The sequence below is a fragment of the Oreochromis niloticus genome, linkage group LG22 (assembly GCF_001858045.2).
Source record: "Oreochromis niloticus isolate F11D_XX linkage group LG22, O_niloticus_UMD_NMBU, whole genome shotgun sequence".
In the NCBI taxonomy this organism is placed as follows: domain Eukaryota; kingdom Metazoa; phylum Chordata; class Actinopteri; order Cichliformes; family Cichlidae; genus Oreochromis; species Oreochromis niloticus.
In genome coordinates, this window is record NC_031985.2 from 25,070,820 (window position 1) to 25,092,606 (window position 21,787).

The following is a 21,787-nucleotide window of genomic DNA, read 5'->3' on the forward strand; positions in this document are numbered from 1 at the left end:
CCACAGATGTTTGAATTTGAATTTTAGCAGTGCCACTGCCCCATTATTACGTCTAGTACGCATTCAAATACAAATATTAAAATCAAAGTAAAACACCTGCATCCATTATAAAGCAGCAGGAGTGAGCCATCTGGAGAGTTTCATGTTGATGTAATTACACACTAGCCTCAGTGGCACTACTTTTGCATGCAAGATGTATATCTAGCAAAGCCTGTTCTTTGTTGATATGCTGTATGGAGGAAGAAGAACAACAACAATCATGCAGCTCCCTCTGACAGAGGCCTTACAGGATGAAGAAAGGTCTATGTTTTAACAGGTACAAAAACTATTTAAGCTACATAACCAAATGAAAAGATAACATACTGTACTTTAAGGGAAGTAAGAATGTAGCCTCTCTTACCTCCAGCTCAGTGACAGCATCCACCAGGTTGATAGTGATTTGACTGAGATTTCTCACATTGTTCTTCATTTCCTCCATGTTCATCAGTTTCTTTTTCTTAAAAGCCAGAATCTCTTTCTGCACACCCTGCAGCCTCTGGTTAAAGTTAAAGACCCTGAAACAGTCAAATGGGGACAGGGCAGTCAGTTTGAATTGTTGGTATTTACATTAAAAAGAAGCTGGGAAAACAGACAGTAAAGCTGCATTCCTTCATCTTAAAAAGTACAAATTCTTAGTGTAAAAAATACCTGAGATGTCTGGGAGAAGCTGAGGAGGGACAAACAAGAGGCAAAAACTGTACGTGTGAAATCCAAATTGCAAAGTGTTTGCCCTCTTACCTTGTTTAAAGGTGGTCCTCAATCTATTTTCTGATTATTTCCAGACTTGCTCTGCTGTCTTCAAGCTCAGTCAAGATCTCTTCTTCTTCTGTAGTTTCTGGGGTGTCTCTGGCCATCTTAGGAATTTCCTCATACATTTCACATATCCTAGTGAAAAAAAGGACAGCTGACCAACCATTTTTCCACCATACCCTAAAAGCAATAACACTAAAAAGTCACACTGTACTATGTGAAGTGAAAACTGCAAAACAAAAGTATATCAATGTAAATTAGATAAGCTACAGGAATCTATTTTTTACATATGAAATATGCAAAATAGCATTTTTTGTGTTACTAGCTAACTCTGTTTTGCTGTATACCTTAGCTTGAGCTTCTTCTCTGTCAAGAGCATTGTCTCCTTTTCAGAGTAGATCATGCCAGTAATCGCCATGTCCTCAATAAATTCCAGCTTCGCAATGCCTTCAAAACACTTCTTCAGGTGGGGTTGGACACACAGGGGCTCTTTGGTCTGTGACAGAATCTCCAGGAGCTCATCATTAGACAGAAAAAAGAATGTGGAAACACAGTGAACTGATGACACTGTAATTAATAGATACACTGTTTTTAATTCATTACAATCAGATGTTGACGTCCCTTCTTTCATAAGAGAATGCTTTCTTTTTGGATCATATATTTAGATAGTATTCTTCTAATTGTATTAACATATAAATATATTTTGATACTTTTTCGTATCCACAAATTATATTTGTGTCAATTTGTCAATTTTCTTAGCTGCTTATCCAATATAAGGTAAAGGGGTTGCTCAAACCTGTCCCAACTGTGACAGTATACCCTGGATAGGTGGCGAGTTTATTGAAGGGTTAAAGGATAGAGGCAACCATTCAGGCTCACATTCACACCAATTTAGAATCACTATCTAAGTCAATATTCATGGGTTGCCTGAAAACTCACAAAAATCCTGAATTGATTGGTCTGAAGTGCTGAAGATTTTGCTCCAAAATATTTTGTAACAATCTGTGTGTTAACAAAGACAGATATAGAAATGTCTGTCTAATGCATATGTTTTAATTACTTTGTGTTTGTACATTTTTGTGACTTGTTAGAATGATGAAGACACTGTTGATGCTCCAGAGTCTCCACACTCTATAGGAAATGTACCTTTACCTTTGAACAAAGAGGTAATTATTTAGTTTTAGATTGTGATTATTTGGAAATACATTCATTTGTAACCTGAATGAAAACACTTTCTCTTCCCAGGAAGCACTTGAAAATACAAGCATCCATACGCTTGTCACACAAGCCCTCGATAGTGACTGTAAAATTTCAATGTAACTAACTGATGTTGTCATATTTTATGAGTGACACTCTAGTGACAAACACTGATTTAAAAAAAAATCTATATCTATATGTTGTAGGGGAATGAATCTGATGAGTCAGCTAAGGTCCACACAGTCAGTAGCAGTTCACAAGAAAGATTTTTCACATGCAGTTTGCCACAGCAGAAAACTTTCTTTTTCATAAATGAAAATATATGTTACGGCAAAAGCAGTCCGGAAGACTATTTCAAGGAGTGGACAAATATAATTGCCAGTGGCATCAGAGCCCTTAATCCATACTGCAGTTTTGGATTTTGGAGACACAGTGTGAAAAAACTACTTTCAAGCTGTTTTCAGGTGTATGGAGTACTGCAGATTTCAGGACTGCCCTGTCACTGTGGATGTGGTAGTTTGTGATGAAGAGACATTGAAAGCAGAAGTTGTTTTTAAAGGAGGTGCGGTCTGCCATAATAACAAATAACAAGCAGCCAGTGCGTGCACAGTCATGTCAAATTGCTGGAGAACTCCTCAAAAACAAATTACCAAGGAGCTTGTATTTAAAGTCTTTAGAGAAAGTGCCACAAAGGGTGATACAATATGGCAACAGGGATGATGCTCCAACAAAAGAAGTGCTGAAAAACATTGCATTGTCTGAAAGAAAAGTCAGTAGAGCAGGTCCCAATGAGTTCATTAGCTTACAAAAGATAATTCAACAGTATCAGGACACAGAAAAGGACGTCCTGCAGAAGACTCTGCTGCATCCAAAGGACACAATGCTATAGTCAAAAAAAATCTTGTCAGTTTTTATCAGCAATGCAAAGAAGAAATTGTGTACTTTGATGCCACTGGAAGTATAGTAAGAAAAGAAAGTGCTGGAATGCCACCATACTATGTGTACGAGTTGGTCGTCAGAAACCCATCCAAAGGTGCACCTCCTTTTCCTGTTGCTACATATGTCATGTGTGACCACACTACAGCCTCTGTAACATACTTCTTGCAGGCCTTTCAGACAGATCTGGTGAGAGCTTTTGTAAATCGGGCCTACAAAAGGCCTGTCATGTTCATGTGTGATGGATCACTAGTACTCCTAAAATCCATTTCCATCACATTCTGCAGAATAAGTCGTGAGGATCTGCTGCAGAAGAACTTTCTCTTACTCACTGGCAAACTTTCATCACAGATATTCAACGTTGCTATTCTTCATCGGTGTTTGAGCCATGTCATGAAAAATGCCAAGGACCTTTGTAAAAAACAGTATGCACATTTACATCAATACTTCTTTGAGAATATAACAATTCTAATTTAAAGGTACTACTAACAGTGATTCCATTTACTTCTTTTCCCAGCATTCCAGAGAACTACAGGCTTGGGATGCATCTGTTTGGGCTGCTTGCATGTTGTGCTAACTTAAAAGACATGGATGAGGTTGTCCATAGTGCAGCAGTAGTGTTTTGCAGTCCTTGTAGTGGAAGGAATATAACAAAGCATTACAACAACTTGAAACTCCTTCTGCAAAAAAGGGGGGACCCTAGATGTAGATGAAAGACTGTGATTGCTGAGGACTACAAGGTTAACTTATATTTATTAGTAAAGTAATATTAGTAATAAATGTTTATTTCTTTCTCTCATACAAATTCATTACTTTATATTATTAAAAATAACAATGTATTTTTAAAACTCAATCATCTGTTAAAAAAATGAAATAATAATGAAAACATACTTTCGTATGTATGTAAACTACCAAAAACGTTAATGAATTTAACATTGCATGAAAGTAAGAATTTTCTTTTTTTTTTGCTTTGAGATATTACTGAATATATATATAACTGTTTTACAGACTGATGTTGGGAATGCCTCCTTGAAGACCCATTTCCAGGAAATTGATGACAGTGCAACACTGGACTGTGAGGGTGAAAGAAACCTCTTTTATGCCAAAATTTATTTCAGGTTTGGTAAATCACCTTCTACCACATGCAACTTTGTGGTCAGCACTGATGCTCGGTACATTTTATTTTTTGTATTATTTTTTATAACTTGTCATTTATAAATAACTGTAAAAGTGACAAATTAGTAAAGATTTGTCAGTAACTTTTGTTTGTTACTTATATTTTTGAAATATTTGGATGCTCCTCAGGGATCTTGGACATCATGGTACTGGTCCTGATTAACTCCATGGTGACATTCAGCAATCCAAGAACCAGGTATCATGAAGAGAAGAATAAGTGTAAAAGAAACAGAAATTTTAGATAAAATTGAAATACATAGTGAGTTAAACAATGTACTATTACATTACATAATTTTACACAAGATAATAGAACCCAGGGAATCATGGAGAAAAGCCAGTGGGATCTGAAAAGAGTGAGTGAGTGAGTGAAAATATTTGCCTATGTATAGAAACAACTGGTGATGGAATCTGTAAGCATTAAAAGTATGTCTGTATACTCAACAGGCATGGAGAAATGGAAAGACAAACACAGTCTGAGCGACCCAGACTTGTATAATAACTTGTATAATATCTTATATGTATGGTTGTTACACCATGCTGCTGTCCCCGTTTCCATGCTTGTATGTATAAGCAGGTGTTTGTGTGCGGCTGTATCCGGTAGGCCGGGCTACAGGCACCTTCAGGCCTGGTGAGTGTGCCCCTGCCAGGTGGCTGGCCACACCTGAAGATGATGCCACGTACCTGCAGCTGATCAGCCTCATCAGGGGAGCTATTTAAGGGTATTATTGAACTCCCACTGATGTGGGATTGTTGTGTGAGGTGCCACATCAGTTTTCCTAGTATGCCAAGTCTATTGAGTGTGTGCAAGCTGTAGTTGTGTGTCCTGATAGCTGCCTCTGTTATGTCCCCCCAGGAGGAGCGTGGAAAACGAGAGGGCAGTGAGCACGAGGTGTGCGGACACACGGGAGCTGAAAACGCAGAGCATGGACTTCAGGAGCAGAAGGACACAACACGGGAGTCAGGGGAGCCCACGGGGATCTATTGTGTAATATTCACAGCACTGTAAATAAATGCACTGTTTTCTGCACCAAAGAGTCCTGCATCGTGGGTTCTGATTTCCGCACATCCCCACGGTCTGCCAGCGCAGCCGTGACAGTGTGTACGTGTCACCATTAGTGACAGGCTTGCCACTGAGGAAAGAGAAAACTGAGGTATGTTTTCATGTTATTCCATTAATTTCAAGAATTAAATGACAACCTGACTTTCAATTCTTTAAGCTCGCAATTATCCTTTCATTGTTCTATAAAACAAAAGAAATCATTCAAAAATGTTATTTGTTAACAGAGAAAAGACATGACTCCTACTTTTCCTGTCAAAACCTTGGAACAGGAACAGCTCAAACAACATATTGTCCAAAACCAGGTATTTTTACGTTTATTTTATGTCTACCGCTTTTGTGTTGTGTGTTATTATTGTACATGAGTCTGACAATTGTCACATGTCTGTCTTTGTAGGATGAAAGCCAGGAACAAGTAGCTGTTAGCCAGAAAATTGCAACATACATGGCTAACAAAGTGTCAGTCACATTTTGGAAAGGAGATTTCAGTGCCTTCGAAATGGATGCAATTGTGATTGCTGCTAATGAAAGTCTTTCTCACATGGGCAGACTTGCAAAGGTGCTGTCTGCCACTGGTGGATGCAGTATCCAAGCCGAGAGTGATGTCTTCATTGCCAAAAATGGCAAATTAAAGACAGGACAAGTAGCGGTAAGCAGGGAAACTACCATGCATGAAGCTTATTCATTTGGTAGGCCCATGTCTGCAGAATGACCCAACAGTGCGCATGATATCCACTGCAAAACCACTTTTGAGAACAGGAATTTTGAACGTTGTGAAATGTGCAGAAGAGCACAAATTTGGTATGTTGCCATTCCAGCAGTGAACTCTGGGATATTTAACTTTCCTGTCTCAATATGTGCTGATGTTATAGTCACTGCAATCAAAAAATACATTGAACAGAAGAATCCCACAAGTCCTCTATTTTGAAATGCACCTGGTTAACAATGATGATCCAACTGTGAAGGAAATGGAAAGGGCCTTCGAAGAGATCCTTTTGGAGCCACTTTCTGATGTCAAGAAGACAGTGAGTTAACCTTATACATTTATAGATTGTCATGTTTATCTTTAGTGTTACAAAATAGATGATGATGGTGATGATGAGAAATCATTACAAATAAATTCTCTATCTTGACTGGAAAGGACAGAGCACCTTGAGAGAAACGCAGCAGGACTGACAAAGGATACTGCATCCCAGGTGATGTTACACAAAACAACTCCAATTCAAAAACTCTTGTGTGTTCGAAAACCAAGTTCTGTTTGCACCCATTTTTATAATAATATATTAACTGTTATATGTATCTGTTAATGAATGAAAAGTACAGATTACAGAAAACTGACAAATTTCAGTACAACATTAAATGAAAAATTTACAAGTTACTGGCCTTAATTTTACAAGAACAAGAGTAACTGAGACAAGTTTGAATTTCTTAATTTTGTTTAACATCACAAATAAAACACATTTCAATTATTGGACTTTATTTATGTAATCATGAAAAATCTGGAGATATTTTGTTGTTGCATGACGTACATTATTTTTAAATACATTTAAAACCATTGTAATCCATTACAATGAATGTTCTCAGAAGAATGAGTTTTTAAACTCATAAGACATTACTATTCTGTTGATTCACAGGTCACATATTTATGGAAACGGCATGAAACAGAAGTTGTCTCTTTGGTCCTGTCTCAAATTAGAGGTAACGACTTCATCATACGTCACAGTGAGCTCCTGTCCCTTAGACCACACAGCTGGCTTGTAGGAGAGGTATGTACTCCTAGTACAAAAAAAACCAAAATTATTGCATAATGTTAAAGCTGGGGCAGATAACATTTTTTTGTCCTTACATATTCAGTATGCACTGCTTTAGATCTACATTCTTGGCATATCCTCATGACTGAATATTAAGTAATAGTAATAGTCTTAACCGTTTTATTCCAAAAACTTATCATGTTTATAAAGTAATAAAAGGTTATTTATTATGCTCCTAAGGTCACTGAAAGTCTCTTGCACCACTGGGCCATTCGGCTAAATCTGCTAATACTATTTACAATATGAACCACTACATGAGTGCTGTGATCTTCTATGGAGAGATCGAAATCATCAGGAGACAAAGTTTGTCCACGGTAAATTTTTATGTCATATATTAGAGATTTCTGATTTTGGAAAAAAATTTTAATGTCTTTAAATAAATTAACAAATTTTCTGCAGATTTGTTATGAATTTCTAATGTCTCACAGGTGAACTCTGACAACTACAAAACCATTGTGTCATTTGTAAACATTGGAAATATACACTGGAAGTTTCTGGTTAGTACTAGCAACATTTCTGTTACACTAAATATTTTTTTCCATTAACAGTCTTCATAATTTATGTCATTTTTAAAACTATATATCTATCACAGTACATAAATTCAGATGAGAGCCGTCTGTATTTGTTCGATCCTTCAAGAAAGTCTTTGGCACAGGAAGAGTCTGACCGGGTAGCCCAAAGATTCTGGTAATTATGCATTATTTAACTCTTTATTATTATAACATAAAATATTAGGTACTGTTTACACTCCCCTGAAATATTTTCCTCTGTGCAGTCGTGCAGCTGGAAAACCATATACAGAAGCAGTACCATATTATGCTCTTGATAAAACATTGATAGAAGGACACCAGCAGGTTACGAGGGATGTAATTTCTTTCTGAGGATTCTCAGGAAATAAAGTCTCTGCTGAGCCTTCTTTGCCAGCTCCGCTGTGCGGGTGATAATAAAGATTCAATCAATCAATCAATCAATCAATCAATCAGGTGAACTCCCAGGAAGTGGAAGTCTGACGCTATCCCCACCCGATCCCCACTGATGTGAAGTGGTTTAATGTCTGTTTTCCTTTTCATGAAATCCACAGGTGTTCAGGAGCAGGTTGTTGTCCCAGCACCCCGGTGTCAGCCACTCCACTTAGTCCCTGTAGGCAGACTAAATAATGTAAAACAGTTTAAATAAAAAGTGTAAAATGTACTGATGTTTTCACTTCTATTTTTGTTTTGTTTTTTTTCCAGATGACCAAAGCAGTAATGGAAGCATTCCCAAAGAAACCTGAAATTACATTTTGACAACTAAAAAAGATGGCCAGGCACCAAGGACATTGGCGTAGACAATACTTGAGGCCTCGGGTGTGTAACATCTTTTAAATTTAATTTATTTACTCGTGTCAAACCGCTGTTTTTGTTTTTTTTATGTAATAGTACTCGACAGTGACAACATCTGTCATGTGTGCAACAGTGAAAGCACCCAATCAAGGACCCTCCATCACTGACTGCGTACAATGTTTTAAAAATAGTTTTGTTGTCTAGGAAGAAGTATTTGCTTCTGTGATTCAAATTATTTTAATTATGTACTTATTTACTTTGTGTTTATGAAAACTCATGTATTTGTTGTTTACAGATTCAGTGTGATAACTGTAACCGCTGGTTCCATTCTGAATGCCTGGACATGGAAAAGGCACAGCTCATCAATGCACAGAACAGAGTGGAAGTGTGTGCTTTGTCTAACCTAAGTCCACATGTAGTAAAAGCCACTGGCTTGTTTATTTGCTTATAGTGATTATTGGTGTTTTGAGGAACACGTGTGCAAAATACATTACTGATAACATTCTTCCTTTGAGCACATTATTTAAATATTCCCATATTACATGTGTATTCTGACTCTTTAAGAATACTAATTTTTTACTACTTTTTTTTTTATTGGTTTCTGTGGGGACAAAATTAATAATAATATATCTGCACTACAGAGTCTGTAATCTGAAACATGTCTTAGATTAAAATTACTGCTTAAGGAAAATATTTTCATAATTAAGGTTGAAAATTTCAGCTGTCTGTGGAAATATAATTTCTGTTACTAAACAAATACTTGAATTTCTTTTTTTCTTTTTCTTTTCTTTTTGTAATGTAATGGACTTGCCTATAATTTTCTCTGAAACACTACAGTTCTTTGGGCTGTGAGGAGGAGGGTGAAGAGTGAGCATGACCCAGAGTAAGAATCCAATGAAATATTCATGTCACTTTAACAATTGTCTTGTAATAAAATGTATTAATACAGACTATCACAAATGCAATACAGGAATTTTATTTACTTGGGGATAAGGTCAGGTGGCCAGGGCATTTGTCAACTTGGGTTTCTTGTTTAGGTCCCCCTCACTGACATTACCTCTGACAGAGGCCCCCAGTTTGTTTCGGAGCTTTGGTCTGCCATGGCTGATGGGTGATTCGGGGTTAACGGACTCTGGGTTTCCCCCTAGGAGCACCCCTCAACCGATGGAGCCCGAGCTTTCTTCAGCCTTTCCTGCCTGCCCCCACCAGCCTCGTTCACAAGAGAGAGCTTCTTCTTCCAGTTCTCTGCCTCCCAAGTCGTTTGCTTAAGCCCAGGGTCCTGGACTCCGTGGTGGACCACCAGGTGGCTCCACTCACACCCAGTGTTAGGGGAAGTGAGAGGGTGAGGTTTTGGCACTTTCAATGTTCAGTTGTGTGAAGCCGTGATTAAAGTTGGAGTGAAATATTGAGATCTCTCATGTCGTCTTTACATACCTCCTCAGCATACTAATGTTGCAAATCACATTGATTTTATTTTGGGGCTTCAACTACCATAGAGTTTTTTTTTTTTCTTTTCTTTTTTTAAATTGAAAATTTGGATTTGTTTTATTATTATTATTATTTTGTGGACAAAAGCTCTGGAAAATTTCTGAGACCAGTCATGTTTTCATTGCAGGGTATTTGCAAGAATGTTCTTTTTGTCATAGACTAATCAACTACTGATATATTATTCACAAACACTGCTGATTGTGCCTATTACTAGTGGTTTCATATGTGTACCCAACTCGGAAGACACATATTGGGAATAGAAACTGAATCACAGCACAACAAAGGTATCAATGGAATCCCAAAGGGTGGCACTGTAAGCGATCCCTGAAAAGGAGTCTGATATGGGCCTGACAGGGTTGAAACATGAGCCAGCACCTACAATCAGATTTGCCTGGGCACATACCGCAGCTCTATGCCAATGTGAAGCTACACTACAGTAATTAAGTCTGGACATTAGCGTACAAGTTTCAGTGACAGGCTGCCTGTTTTGAGGCAGTCTGTTAAATTGGCAATACTCACTTTTGAATCAGCTCGTCTCTTGTACTTTGGCACTGTCTCTGGAAAACTCTTCAAACTCAGATGGTAGGAGGGGGAGGTTGGAGGAGAAAAAGGTCCTCCAGCTTGATAAACCTCAAGGAAGAAAAGCTGAAACGAGATCAAAGATAATGACTTGCAATTCACACTTTAAAAGTTACACTTTTAATTGGTTCAGTCAGTTAATTAATACAACCTAGTACATAAATTCAGCTTCACACCACAATACTCATGCTGTTTCTCTTTGTATCGCCCATAACATTGCTTTACATCTTAGAAACTGAGCTGAATTAGCTGTGGGGGAGGCATGAGGTTGTTTCCTGTGTGCTCGGTATGATAATTTACAAGTCAAATTCTTCACTGAAAATATCCCATGCACTGCAAGTAAAACAGTATAATCTAAGTGAACAGGAAGAACACATTACCTGTTTAGCCACATCTCCTGCAGTAGGAGCATAATATGAGTGACAGCAAAGAGATGCTGGCTTTGCCACAACTTAACATCCCTGTAGCTGGTTGCCCAGGGCACTGGTGCGCGAAAAAACCTTCTGGGAAAAGGCTGAGGGACACTGCATATGGATAATCGATGAAGTTCAGATGGGTCCACAAGAACGTAGTCCACTGGCCAAATGATCATGAAAGAATCATTAGTTTTTGTCTGTTTAATTATAGAACAAATGCTAACAGTGGAGATGTGTGCAATCACTAAGGATTACTATCACTGTTTAGTACCTATGCTCTTCAAGCTGAAGTAATAATCGCTTTTGACTTCCTCTTCCATGGCAGCACTCAAACTCTGGAGGGGTTTACTATCCTTAGTGTTGGGAGACAGCAGCTGCATGATGTTGATCATCTGCTGGCATGGCTGGGGGGCCAACACTGAGCTGGGAACAGTGTTGATGTAGTACATATACCTCTGTGACAGCAAAGTCAAGGTCATTCATGTGTTAACAAAAGGGGGGGGGGGTTAAATCAGTGTCTGACTAATTACACACTAAATTCAGTGATACTTGCTTCCAGGTCTGTGTCATTAGGTTTTGCCTGAGTAGCCCTGATCATCTTCTCTTGCTCAAGCATTATGTCCAGCTGCTCTTCAGGACTCATAGGTCAGCTGCTGGGTCTGGGCAAGCTTCTAGACCTGGACCTGAAATTATACATGAGGAGATGCATCCCTATGAAAGGGTGAGTGAATTAGATCAAGTGTTTTAAGAAGAAGAACACCTTAAAGTTAAGTTACTGATGTAATTTGTTTGCTTAAATGTATAATTACCTGCTCCTTGGGGTTATTGCTTTCCTCTTTCCAGGTGGTGTTAGTGCTAAAAGCCTCATTAAGATCAAAAATATATGCTGAAGTGAAATTTCTCAGGCAAGTCTTAAGAAGTACTAAATTATCAGATAGCAAATCAAAGAATACTGCAGTCTCACATCACTTTACAAAGCCTTCCCTTTTTAATCCCACAGCGAGACAAGCTCAAAAGGATACAAGACCCCGCTGGTTTTGCCAAGGATTGATGGAGAGTGTGTCGTCTGCACTGGAGCTGATTAATTTTCAGATCCTTAGCCCGGAGCCTGTAGTTGTTTCCAATGGACTCACTGGGGGTTCTGTAGTGACGCTGCTCTTTAAATGGAACTGCCAGCGTCCATGATTTGATCTGGAGAATGGTTTGGTATTCGGTGTGCCTTAAGACAATCTGAGTTCAAATAAAAGGTTAAAAGGTGGCACAAGGATTTTTGCTTTTAACTCCAGACAGTTGCTGACTTTTCTAAAGCACTAGTTCATATGCGGGACAGTGAGCATTATTCTTACTTGATAGAGTTCAGAGGGTTCGCTGTTACAGCTCAAGGGCAAAGGTGGGGGAACAGAATATTCTCTCTTCTGACTTGTATTAAAAATGGAGTCGTCATCTATCTGTAAATCGGATGAAAACAGTGAGGGCTGGAACACAAAGACACTTAAACACACACTTAAAGCTTTATTACCTTAATTTGCATTCTGCATAAACCAATTGTTTTGATCTCTCAGTGCTTATTTTTCAATGAGGACTTACTGATAAAAGAAATATTACAAAAATGCTGTAAATTAAAGAAGGATAAATGTATAGGCAAGAAAGGAGGAATGGATGCAGTTAGAGGCCAGAGCCTTGGTTGTTGCTGGAACCAACACGACAAAGTTTTCCCTTCCAAACCTTTATAAACTGGAAGCCAACGTTAAATTTATCCATTAACCCTCATGTATATTCTGTGGACATTAACAAGCCTATATTTTAAACCAATTTCTCTCTCCCCTATAAGCCAAGTAGAGTTGACCCGTGGCTGAGTAATTATTTATTTATTTTTTTACTTTTTTCAGCCGTTCCATTTTGTTCAGCTTTTCTGTTACAAAGGAAAATGAAAGCATGGGAATGTCGTGACTATATGAACAAAAATGATATAAATTCACATTCACATCTTGTCATTTTAAAGACTAAAGCCGGAAAAATGCAGGCGTGCTGTCAGTTACCTCGTTTCGGTCTTTGTAATGTTATGGTAGCAGGATTTTTGAGCAGCGCTAGGTTAAATTTTCAATTGAAAAAGTCCCGCTGTTGTAACTTGTAGCATGGAAAATCGGCGGTTGTAGCAAGTATTAATCCGACACTCACATATTGCACATATCTGCACACGCTCTACCTCAGTCTATCTGCCGTTTGCTCTGTCAAGGCTTTAAATCAAGAATAATCATCATGTACCATAAACTGAAACACCGTTGATCTCATTCGGGATGGTATATAACAAAATGTCTTATGATAGAATATACCACATATCAAATATACTTCTGATATAGCGTTAACATTGATGTAAAACGATGAATATATATAGTGCATGCAAAATACCAAATACTGAGTTTCACTGGCTTGCTCCTCATAGATGTAGATGGAGCTGAGATTAGGTGATGATACCTATATAATATGTTTAAAAATAATCTATATCGATCACATAAATTCTGTTACATATGTAAAACACAGCACCAAGTCAAATTGTGTGTCATCAGAACTTTTCATATAAGTTTACATACGATTGAGAGATTTTAATTTGCAGCTATTCCATTATTCCATGCTATTTACCTTAAAAAAATTATGAAAATAGTGACATTACTCACGTCCTGCTTTAGTTAGTCACGTGGACTGGGTGGGCGTGGTTTCACCACGGGTGGAGGTCGCTGTTGTCAGGCGGAACAAGGTCGACGGCGTACCTTTCAGTCTGTCTGGTCAGGTTTTAGTCATGGTAAGTTCCACTGTTAAATTTCTGCACCCGACAATGTAGCACAACAGTCTTAGTGATGCAGGTTATTGTACTTGTTAACATCTTAATTGGTACGGCGGCTCACCACTGTGCTAACTTTCTCTTAGCTAGCTGATAGCTTGACCTTGGCTGCTAAAAATAAAAAGGCGCACTTGCTTTAGCTAACGTTAGCTTGGCTAATAGCCCATTTAAGCCATATTTAACAATGACTGTTAAAAAAAAGGAAAAAAGCTAATGTTAACATAAATTACATAGCTTTCGAAACAAACTTGTGTTTTCATACTGTTTTATTATTTTGTAGTTTCTATTTTTTAAAGATTTATATGTCGATGTCCTCAGTGCACTACTGCTAGCATCAGTGCCTGAACAAGCTGATTTTTTATTTTTTTTTTGTGGGAAATCACAGTAAAAATAAGGCTTAGACACTATATGATCTTTACAAGGGTAGTTAATGCTAAATCTGCAGTAAAGTTTTATAAGTTAAATAAGTCTGCGCTTTTAAATTGGTTTTAGTGGTTGGGCCAGCAGCCATCACATGGTGGCAGTGCCGAGTAGCGAACGCATTTTAGGCACACTCGCGATCTTGTAAAGATACGTATATTCCCGAAATATAAGCTTGTGAATTGAGATGGCTTATTTGTTGTTTTCTTTCTTTTTTAAATTTTAAGGATATCAACAAGCCCAGAAGCGCTAACCAGACCTTGCCTTCTTTGAGGTTGTCAAACGGATACATCTTACCTGAGGGCAAATTGACTCCTAATGCCCTCTTTGTTGGCGGGATCGACATGAAGGTAATGGCGAAGCTGTCAAGCCAGGAAGTATTATCCGACATTTGCCAAAAAAACGCCAGTATTTTAAGGCTACGTCCACATGTACACGGGTATTTTTGAAAACGGAGATTTTCCATTTTTGTTTAAAAAAAAAAAAAAAAAATCCCGTCCACACGTAAACGCAAAAATGAAGGAAAACGCTGCTAGGAACATGCCAAAGCAACAGGTGGCGATATATTCCTAACAGGGTAGAAATGTTGGCCAATCAGACGTCTAGAAGCCTAGGTGGGAAAGAGTAAACAAAGATGGCGCATAGAAGCAGAAAAGAGTCCTGTGTGGAGGGACAGTAACTGTGTGTATATGTAAGCATTTAAACACTTCAGAGAGTAAAATTAACAGTATTTTGTCTAAGTCCACCATACCGAAACAATAACGTGGCGCACAGTGTGACGTCAAAAAGTGCGCACACCTTTGACGCTGCGTTTTCTCCGTTTTCCTCGTCCACACGTAAATGCAAAAACGGAGTTTTCAAAAATATCCAACCTGGCAGGCGTTTTTAAAAATATCCGTTTTCAGTGACCGAAAACGCCATTTACGTGTGGACGAAAGGTGCAAACGCACAGAAAAATCTGCGTTTTCAAAAATAACCGGTACGTGTGGACGTAGCCTAAGTTGTTGTAAATGACTTGTTGACCTTTACGCTAACATATATCTCATTAATGATAAAAAGTCATTTTGAGCCACACAGAATAATCCTTTCGTAGGTAGGTAGGGTAGAAGCAGCAGTTGTTTTTTGACTCTTGTATATCATTTACTTATTTAGCTAAATACTACTTAATAATAGAAATGGTAATTTCAAGACAGAGCTGGTCATAGGGCAGCAGAAATTGCAAGAAAAGTTACAAAACAGCGATACGAATGTATTTTCAGTGGCTAAAAAGGACTCGATTGATTACAGTGTGGAACACAGAGTAGGGTAGAAAAACGCAGACACTTAAGGATGCTTGTAAAAGAGGTCATTTCTTTTTCTTATATGTTAGAATTTGAATCCTGTTTACATATGACATAAAATGACATTAAAATTATTAATAATTCAAATTTAAATTGCTTAAAATTATACATAAATGCCCCTCTGGTGTCATATCTTGCCTGCAAATTTGGTGAATTGCATATAATCTTTTTTTTGTTTGTTTGTTTGTTTTGGGGGTTTTTGTCAACGTATCAAGCAAAAATTTAAAGAAAAATAATTTGCTTTCTTTAACCGCACACATTTTGAGAAGAAAAAAAAACCCCACATGGTTCTTTTAAAACGTATTCATTAGAACATGTGGCAATAGCCAGGCACTGCAGCTCACAGTAGAGCCACTACTTGAAAAGAGGAGGAGACCCCAGAACGGACCTGGGACATAGAGCAGGGCGATATGACCAAAAATATTTATCACGATATACATTTGAAAATTTGCGATAATGATATAACTGACGATATAATTGACGCGAGACAAAATACTTTACAATTCCACAACTTTATTAGTGCAAAAGAAACCCAATCAATGTATTTTCACTTAAACAAGCAGCTGTTTTTTTTATGTGCATTAAAGCTATATAAAAATTTAACAGTGCAAATGCAAATTCCTTGCTGACAGTTTAACCAAAAGGCATTTCCAGTGGAAATTGGCCAACATATCCTCAGCAAAACCATGTATAATATCCACAAAACTTAAAAAGGTTATACACACACAATACGGTAATATTATGTTGAAGCACAGTACGTATCACTCCGCGAGGCTCCTGCCTACGATAGCCGTAATTAGGGCTGTGCGATATGACCAAAATCTCATATCCCGATATAAGAATTCTATCGTCCCGATAACGATATAAATCACAAATTCTGTGAATCTCGGGCAGCTCGACTTGCGGGAAGTGTTTCCAGCTGCGCGTCATGTAGCTGGAGTCGAGTATTTTAACAGATGCATGAAACTATACATTTATAGACATAAGTTGTAACGGCCGCCGTTTTCTTTGAGTATTTATTACACGGCGTGCTGCGGGGAAAAACCTGTTCTAACGTTTGAGTCTAAGGTTCATTTTTTAGCACCTAGCGGCTCTTGTTTTGCTTCTCATCCGTAAATAATCTGCTCTTTCACGTGATTCAGTTTATTTTGAAAAGGCTTAACAGGATCTTGAGCTTTATTGTGAAAGGTTTATGTGGAACATAAACAAGCGGACACGAGATGGTTTTACCGTTGTTGTTGCTAACGACAACGCATAAAAACATGCGCTTGTCCGTCCGTAGTGTGGTTATATTAAATATAAGAGAAAGAGAGAACTTTAAGAAATTAATATAGCCACTACAGTGACCATCAAAACGATGAAAAAATATTGCCGTAAACAGTTTATTTTGCGACACCACGAAACAAACGATAGCGTAAAATGAAACGATAGACGTTTTTATATCGTCATCTGATATATATCATTATATCGAACAGCCCTAGCCATAATGCTCCGACGATCCATCAAGCGGTGCGGGTTCGTAGCTTAGCAAAGTCGTACTAAAACATTTGACAGATTTTCGAGCGCCATGTACCACATAAAATCGTTTCGAGGTCAGTAAACACAACCAGAATTCATACATGAGGCACACGGGATTATAAGGGGCACTGTCGATTTTCAGAAAAATCAAAGGATTGATTTTAAGTGTGCCGTATTTTCCAAAAAACACGGTGATAATGACGGCCCGCTAGCATGCGCTACCAAAAATAGTGCTTTGTTGTGTATCTGACGGACGAAAGCTAAACCAGTTCCACACCACTGAAGTTGCAGCATTTTTACAAACCAATTCTGGTTCATCCGTTTCATTCAATGATCCACTTTCGCCCTTCTCATTCTCCGTCGCCGGCACTCTTTTTCCTCCATGTGCGTATGAAAAGAAAGGCACTGCGCATGCGCGTTTTACCCATATTCTATCGTGATATTTCATTTTCTTATCATTGCTCATTGTCAGGAGCCTGTGGAGTCAGGTGTGATACACCCTGGACAGGTCACCAGTCTCCTAAAATCTGGTTTCTCTCTTTACTTGTTTTAATCTTTAGGTGGATGAAAATGAAATGCGGGACTTCTTTGGAAGATATGGTACTGTTAAGGAAGTAAAGATTATCACATACCGTGGAGGAATCTGCAAAGGGTAAGTTTGCTGTTCAGAGTAATTCGGGTTAAATTAGTATTGTTTCACTTTGTTTCAACATACTGAGGTCAAATTTTGGAGTGTGATGATCAGATTATTGAGCAATGAGAAGTATTAGTGAAGTTTATTTTGCATACAAGACATGAAAATTCATTATCTTATAACATAATCTACTTGTATTTCAGACTGAATGTTATTACTTCTTCAATATATTTGGATATTCTGATTTATTGTGTGTGTGTGTGTTCCTAGTTATGGATTTGTGTACTTCAGTGAAGATGTCAATATTCAGACAATTATTGAGGTAAGAAGCCTGTCATTGGATCTTTTTTGTGTCTATGCATATGTCTAATGTGGAATAATAATATACATTTTCTGTAAATATTTTTGCCATAGCAACAGATCAGTTTTAAGGGACGGAAACTCAAGTTGGGCCCTGCCATCATGAAAGAAAGGGTCTCTCGTATGTATTCTGTTTGTTGGGTAGTGCACATACTTATTGTTCTGTTTTCACTAAATAGGTTTATAATGTTAATGCCAACCTGATCTTTTTTCTTTTTTTTTCTCTTCCCCCATCCAGGGTCGATGCCGTCACGTCTGGTTGGCCCCGCTCCTTGGGTGAATCCCACCCAGTACTTCTACTGTGCTTGCTGCTCACCCATGGGAGGTGGGGTGCCACAACCTTCGCCCATCATAAACGGAGGCAACCCATACAATCAGGTATCTTACACTCTGAAATGACCTTTAGATTGTTATTGAATGTTGTTAAATGCTGATCATTTGTAATCGATATGCGCTTGCTCACAGTCGACATATTGCCATAACCACCAATTTTATATAAGAAAACATGGTTACCTTTAGATGGATCATCAAGAAATTGCCGAAGCTATTGTAAAACACAAGTCAGGCGGCTGCTTGAGCAAAAACAAAAGGATTTCCATGTAGAAATTGATACAATAGTGTTTCCTTGGGACTGGTGGTGGTTTTTATGGGGGATAAAGTAAAGAGCAAGCTGAAACATTTGAGATGGCACATGATGTATCCAGTGAAATAGACTGTGGCACAAGTGGGGGGGGGGGGGGGTTGACATCAAAATAAATGTGGTTGGGAAAAACAGCAACAGACCACTAGAAAAGGAAGAAAACAGGTGGAAGATGAGGGCAATGTGATTTGTCAGTCACAGATGAGAAACTCCATGCAATTACTGGAGAAAAAACATGCATGAATGGAGTAATGCCAAGAAACTAGTGTGATGATGTTCAGCGAAGTTAACCTGTTTTAATGAATGTGAGTTTCACAAATGGAGCTATTCAAGTTTTATCATTGTAATTTGTAAAACGTTTAGAATTTTATTGTTATGTTGTTGTTTTTAGTTGGAGTCTCTTTTTAAGTATATATTTTTGTTTTATTTTTTTTCCAGTCATAATACTTCTGAAATATAAAATGGAACATGTATTTGCTGAGACAGTTGGTTAATCCTCACAAAAAATAAAGTTGCAAAGTGTACAATAATGTATAACTTTAATCGAAAAAGACAACAATTCTAAGTAGCTTTGTTGATATATATATATGTATGTATGTTATATATGTATGTATGTTATATATGTATGTATATTTAATATATATCCGGTTATTCAGTAAATGGTCTGTTGTTTGGCTCTACAAACTCTGTGCTGTGGTTTCATGTGTTGTTACTGGCTTTGATTGCAGCCATACTCCTATGCCAACTTTGGAGGGGTCATGATCCCGCAGATGCCAGTGAATTACGCACAGAATGCCTATGCCTATCAGGTACACGCACACAAACACACACCCCCCCACACACACCAGTTTGTAAGCAGCATCCCACACAAAGGGTCTCACAGCCATTGCACATATGCTCCTGCATGTGAGATGAGGGGTTCAATCTGGTAAAAGTACACCTGGCCCTGCTTACCCCACAATCCAACATACCCTCCCTTCCTCCTATAGTAGCGAGTCTGGGTTTGTCTGTTGCCCTCTGTTTGACAGCTGACGCCTCTCCCCTCATACACAGTACACCCCACCTCCCTGGACAGCGGACCAGAGGACACGGCCTGTCAATCAGGTGACTGCATTTAATAGGAATAGGAATAAGAATAGCAGTCATTAAAAAGAAAGACTCATTACCCAATTCTCAAAGAACAGATGTCCTTTGAGAATTGGGTAACTATTGCAGATGAACCTTGTTTTTTCTTTTTTCCTTCTTTTCTTTCCCCCCTCCGGTTTTGGTTTGCCCCCCTAGGAACAAAAGTCACTGTTGTCCACGAATTGTGATGTCCATGTACACCACTAGATGGTGTTGTCTGGCCTGTGTTGGCACCCTGAAGAATGGCTCAACAATGCACTCTAACCTTCCGTTTTTTCCACAAAAGTTAATTTTGTGTACTTGACAATTCATGACACATGCAGTGCTTTTCTGTTTGTGCTTGTTTTTGTAGTTGTTCATGTCTTTGAAGCACATCTATAGGATTATTCCACCAAACTCTTTTTCTTGTGTTACACTTTGTTTCCAGAGCTTTGTGGACTGTGGAGTCCAGACCATGCTGACTGTGCTGTAGTCCACAGCTACTGAGAACCATGCCAGGTAAAGCAGAACTACTGCAAAAGGTTGTATTTTCCTAAGAACTTTGTTAATCTTTATTAAAGTCACACAAAGCAAAAATGTTTGATCAGCACTTTTAAAAAGACTTTTTCTGTTTTTCTGTGTGATTTGAGAAAAAAACTTTACTTACTTGTGATTTATTTATTTGGCCTTTCTCTTCCTCACATGCAGGCCTCAGGGAGTCAGAATTTAGACAAGATTACACCTTGATTCTCCGGACGTCTGGAGTAACCCAACTCTTCAGGCTGTTTTCCAAATGCCCTCGCCTCTCATTCCGTGCCTCAAACATTTGAGAGCCATTTTAACACCAAACTGCATGATATTTCCACTTCAGCTAATCTGATCCCACAACTACAATTTGTAGTGCTGACCTGCAGTCAGCTGCTTTTAACCCACATGGATCACAGTGACAGCACAGGAAGAGCAGAGCACCCTCACCAAACTAGCTGGCACATGGGATCACTTTTTTTTTTTTTCCTTTTTTCTTTTTAAGTATCCCAAACATAGAACGGGACGACTTTTTTAAGCCCACTTTTTGTGCTTATTTATATTTTAGTTTTAATTTACTTTTGGAATTATTTTAAATGTTTGGTTGGAGGGTTTTATCCTGTGCTTGGGCTCTCTGTACATATGTATATATTTGTATATTACTACATTGTCTTGACCTCAATCTGTTTTTTTTCAGCATTGGCATATTTGTCTTCTAACTCAAGTTCAGGTCTAATGCTCCTCATATTAATAATCTTCATTAACTTGTTTACTATAGCATAAGAGCACTTGGTCATTCCATTAATTTGAAGCGCACCACCCTCCTTTTTTTTTCTTTTTTCTTTTCTTTTTTTAAATTCATGGGGTGTAGGTTGAGGCAGTAAACGAAACTCAGTAGCCTCATCATTATTACTTCTCATCTTCGTCATTGGTCTAATGTTTGTCCAGTGGTTTCAGGGTTCCACACTACAGGACAATTACGGCATAACTTTTGTTTACAATAACTCATTAATCAACTCATACTTAAAAAATGAAGGACATGATTTAAAACAATATGCTGTATTTCATCTCTTTAAGACAAGGTTCACTGTTAGGGTTTAGTTTGTATTTGTTTTGGGGGTTTTAATTCAGTTTACACCAAGTGTTTTACAGATATGTCATAATTGAGAAATGTTTTTAGGCATTTTTCCCCCAGTAAGTGCACTTAAAATGTGTTTGAGGTTTAAGGTGTAGAAGTAGCTTTGTGTGATTGAAAATGCACATTGGTGTGTGTGGTGTACATCACAGCTTTTCTTTGACCCAGTTCTGTGTAGTTTCATATGGAGATTGACCTCTGAGGTCTTGTTGCTGTGCGCAGACATGATTGTGTTGTTTTGTTCAGAGAGCCTGGGCACAGCACTGTTAGGGCTGTTACTGTTCATGTTTTGCAGGGTTTGTTGATAAATAAAAGTTGAAATGTGTTATCATTTGAGGCTGTTAATGTGTTTGCATCTCTTTAGACACTCATGCTTATTTTGAAACTTCCTGTTTGTCATACTTTGGTGATCTGTGTGGAGGTACAGACAGGCAACATACCTGCTGCAGCTGCTGCTCCCAGGCCTCATAAGCCTGTCGGTGGCTGCTAGTTTTCAGTCAG

General features: G+C 38.2%; 1 protein-coding gene, 1 long non-coding RNA gene and 1 pseudogene across 7 annotated transcripts; 2 read left to right on the plus strand and 1 right to left on the minus strand.

The window, feature by feature from the left end:
* The window catches only part of LOC100704352 (dynein heavy chain 3, axonemal-like), a 28,719-nt pseudogene extending 16,417 nt beyond the window's left edge, over positions 1-12,302 (minus strand).
* LOC106098493 (uncharacterized) lies at positions 1,880-9,746 on the plus strand. 4 transcript variants are annotated; one of them, XR_002058085.2, is made up of 19 exons: positions 1,880-1,955; positions 3,210-3,347; positions 3,440-3,662; positions 3,931-4,094; positions 4,228-4,817; positions 4,952-5,249; positions 5,383-5,460; positions 5,553-5,804; positions 6,028-6,180; positions 6,297-6,351; positions 6,790-6,921; positions 7,147-7,280; positions 7,395-7,463; positions 7,559-7,653; positions 8,048-8,106; positions 8,199-8,312; positions 8,584-8,673; positions 9,126-9,171; positions 9,326-9,746. It is a non-coding gene; the product is annotated as an uncharacterized LOC106098493 (long non-coding RNA). The 4 variants fall into 4 exon arrangements; XR_003216029.1 differs by adding an exon at positions 7,742-7,949 and having other exon boundaries at positions 8,584-9,746; XR_002058081.2 differs by having other exon boundaries at positions 7,742-8,106; positions 8,584-9,746.
* Positions 12,303-13,452: 1,150 nt separating the features above from the next.
* Positions 13,453-21,617, plus strand: dazl (deleted in azoospermia-like). 3 transcript variants are annotated; one of them, XM_005453810.3, is made up of 10 exons: positions 13,453-13,571; positions 14,258-14,380; positions 17,449-17,540; positions 17,793-17,844; positions 17,937-18,003; positions 18,121-18,260; positions 19,251-19,331; positions 19,551-19,626; positions 20,075-20,145; positions 20,335-21,617. In XM_005453810.3, exons 1-9 carry the CDS (start codon positions 13,569-13,571, stop codon positions 20,131-20,133), a joined length of 693 nt encoding a protein of 230 aa, XP_005453867.1. In that variant the 5' UTR covers positions 13,453-13,568; the 3' UTR covers positions 20,134-20,145; positions 20,335-21,617. The 3 variants fall into 3 exon arrangements, with proteins under 3 accessions (XP_005453867.1, XP_005453868.1, XP_005453869.1); XM_005453811.3 differs by having other exon boundaries at positions 19,576-19,626; XM_005453812.3 differs by lacking the exon at positions 19,551-19,626.
* The last annotated feature ends 170 nt before the right edge of the window (positions 21,618-21,787 follow it).

Coding starts and splice junctions, on each gene's coding strand:
- dazl (XM_005453810.3), top strand. Junction 19,332..19,550: donor AGAATGCCTATGCCTATCAG/GTACACGCACAC, acceptor TCTGTTTGACAG/CTGACGCCTCTCCCCTCATA. Junction 19,627..20,074: donor GGACACGGCCTGTCAATCAG/GTGACTGCATTT, acceptor CTTTGTTTCCAG/AGCTTTGTGGACTGTGGAGT.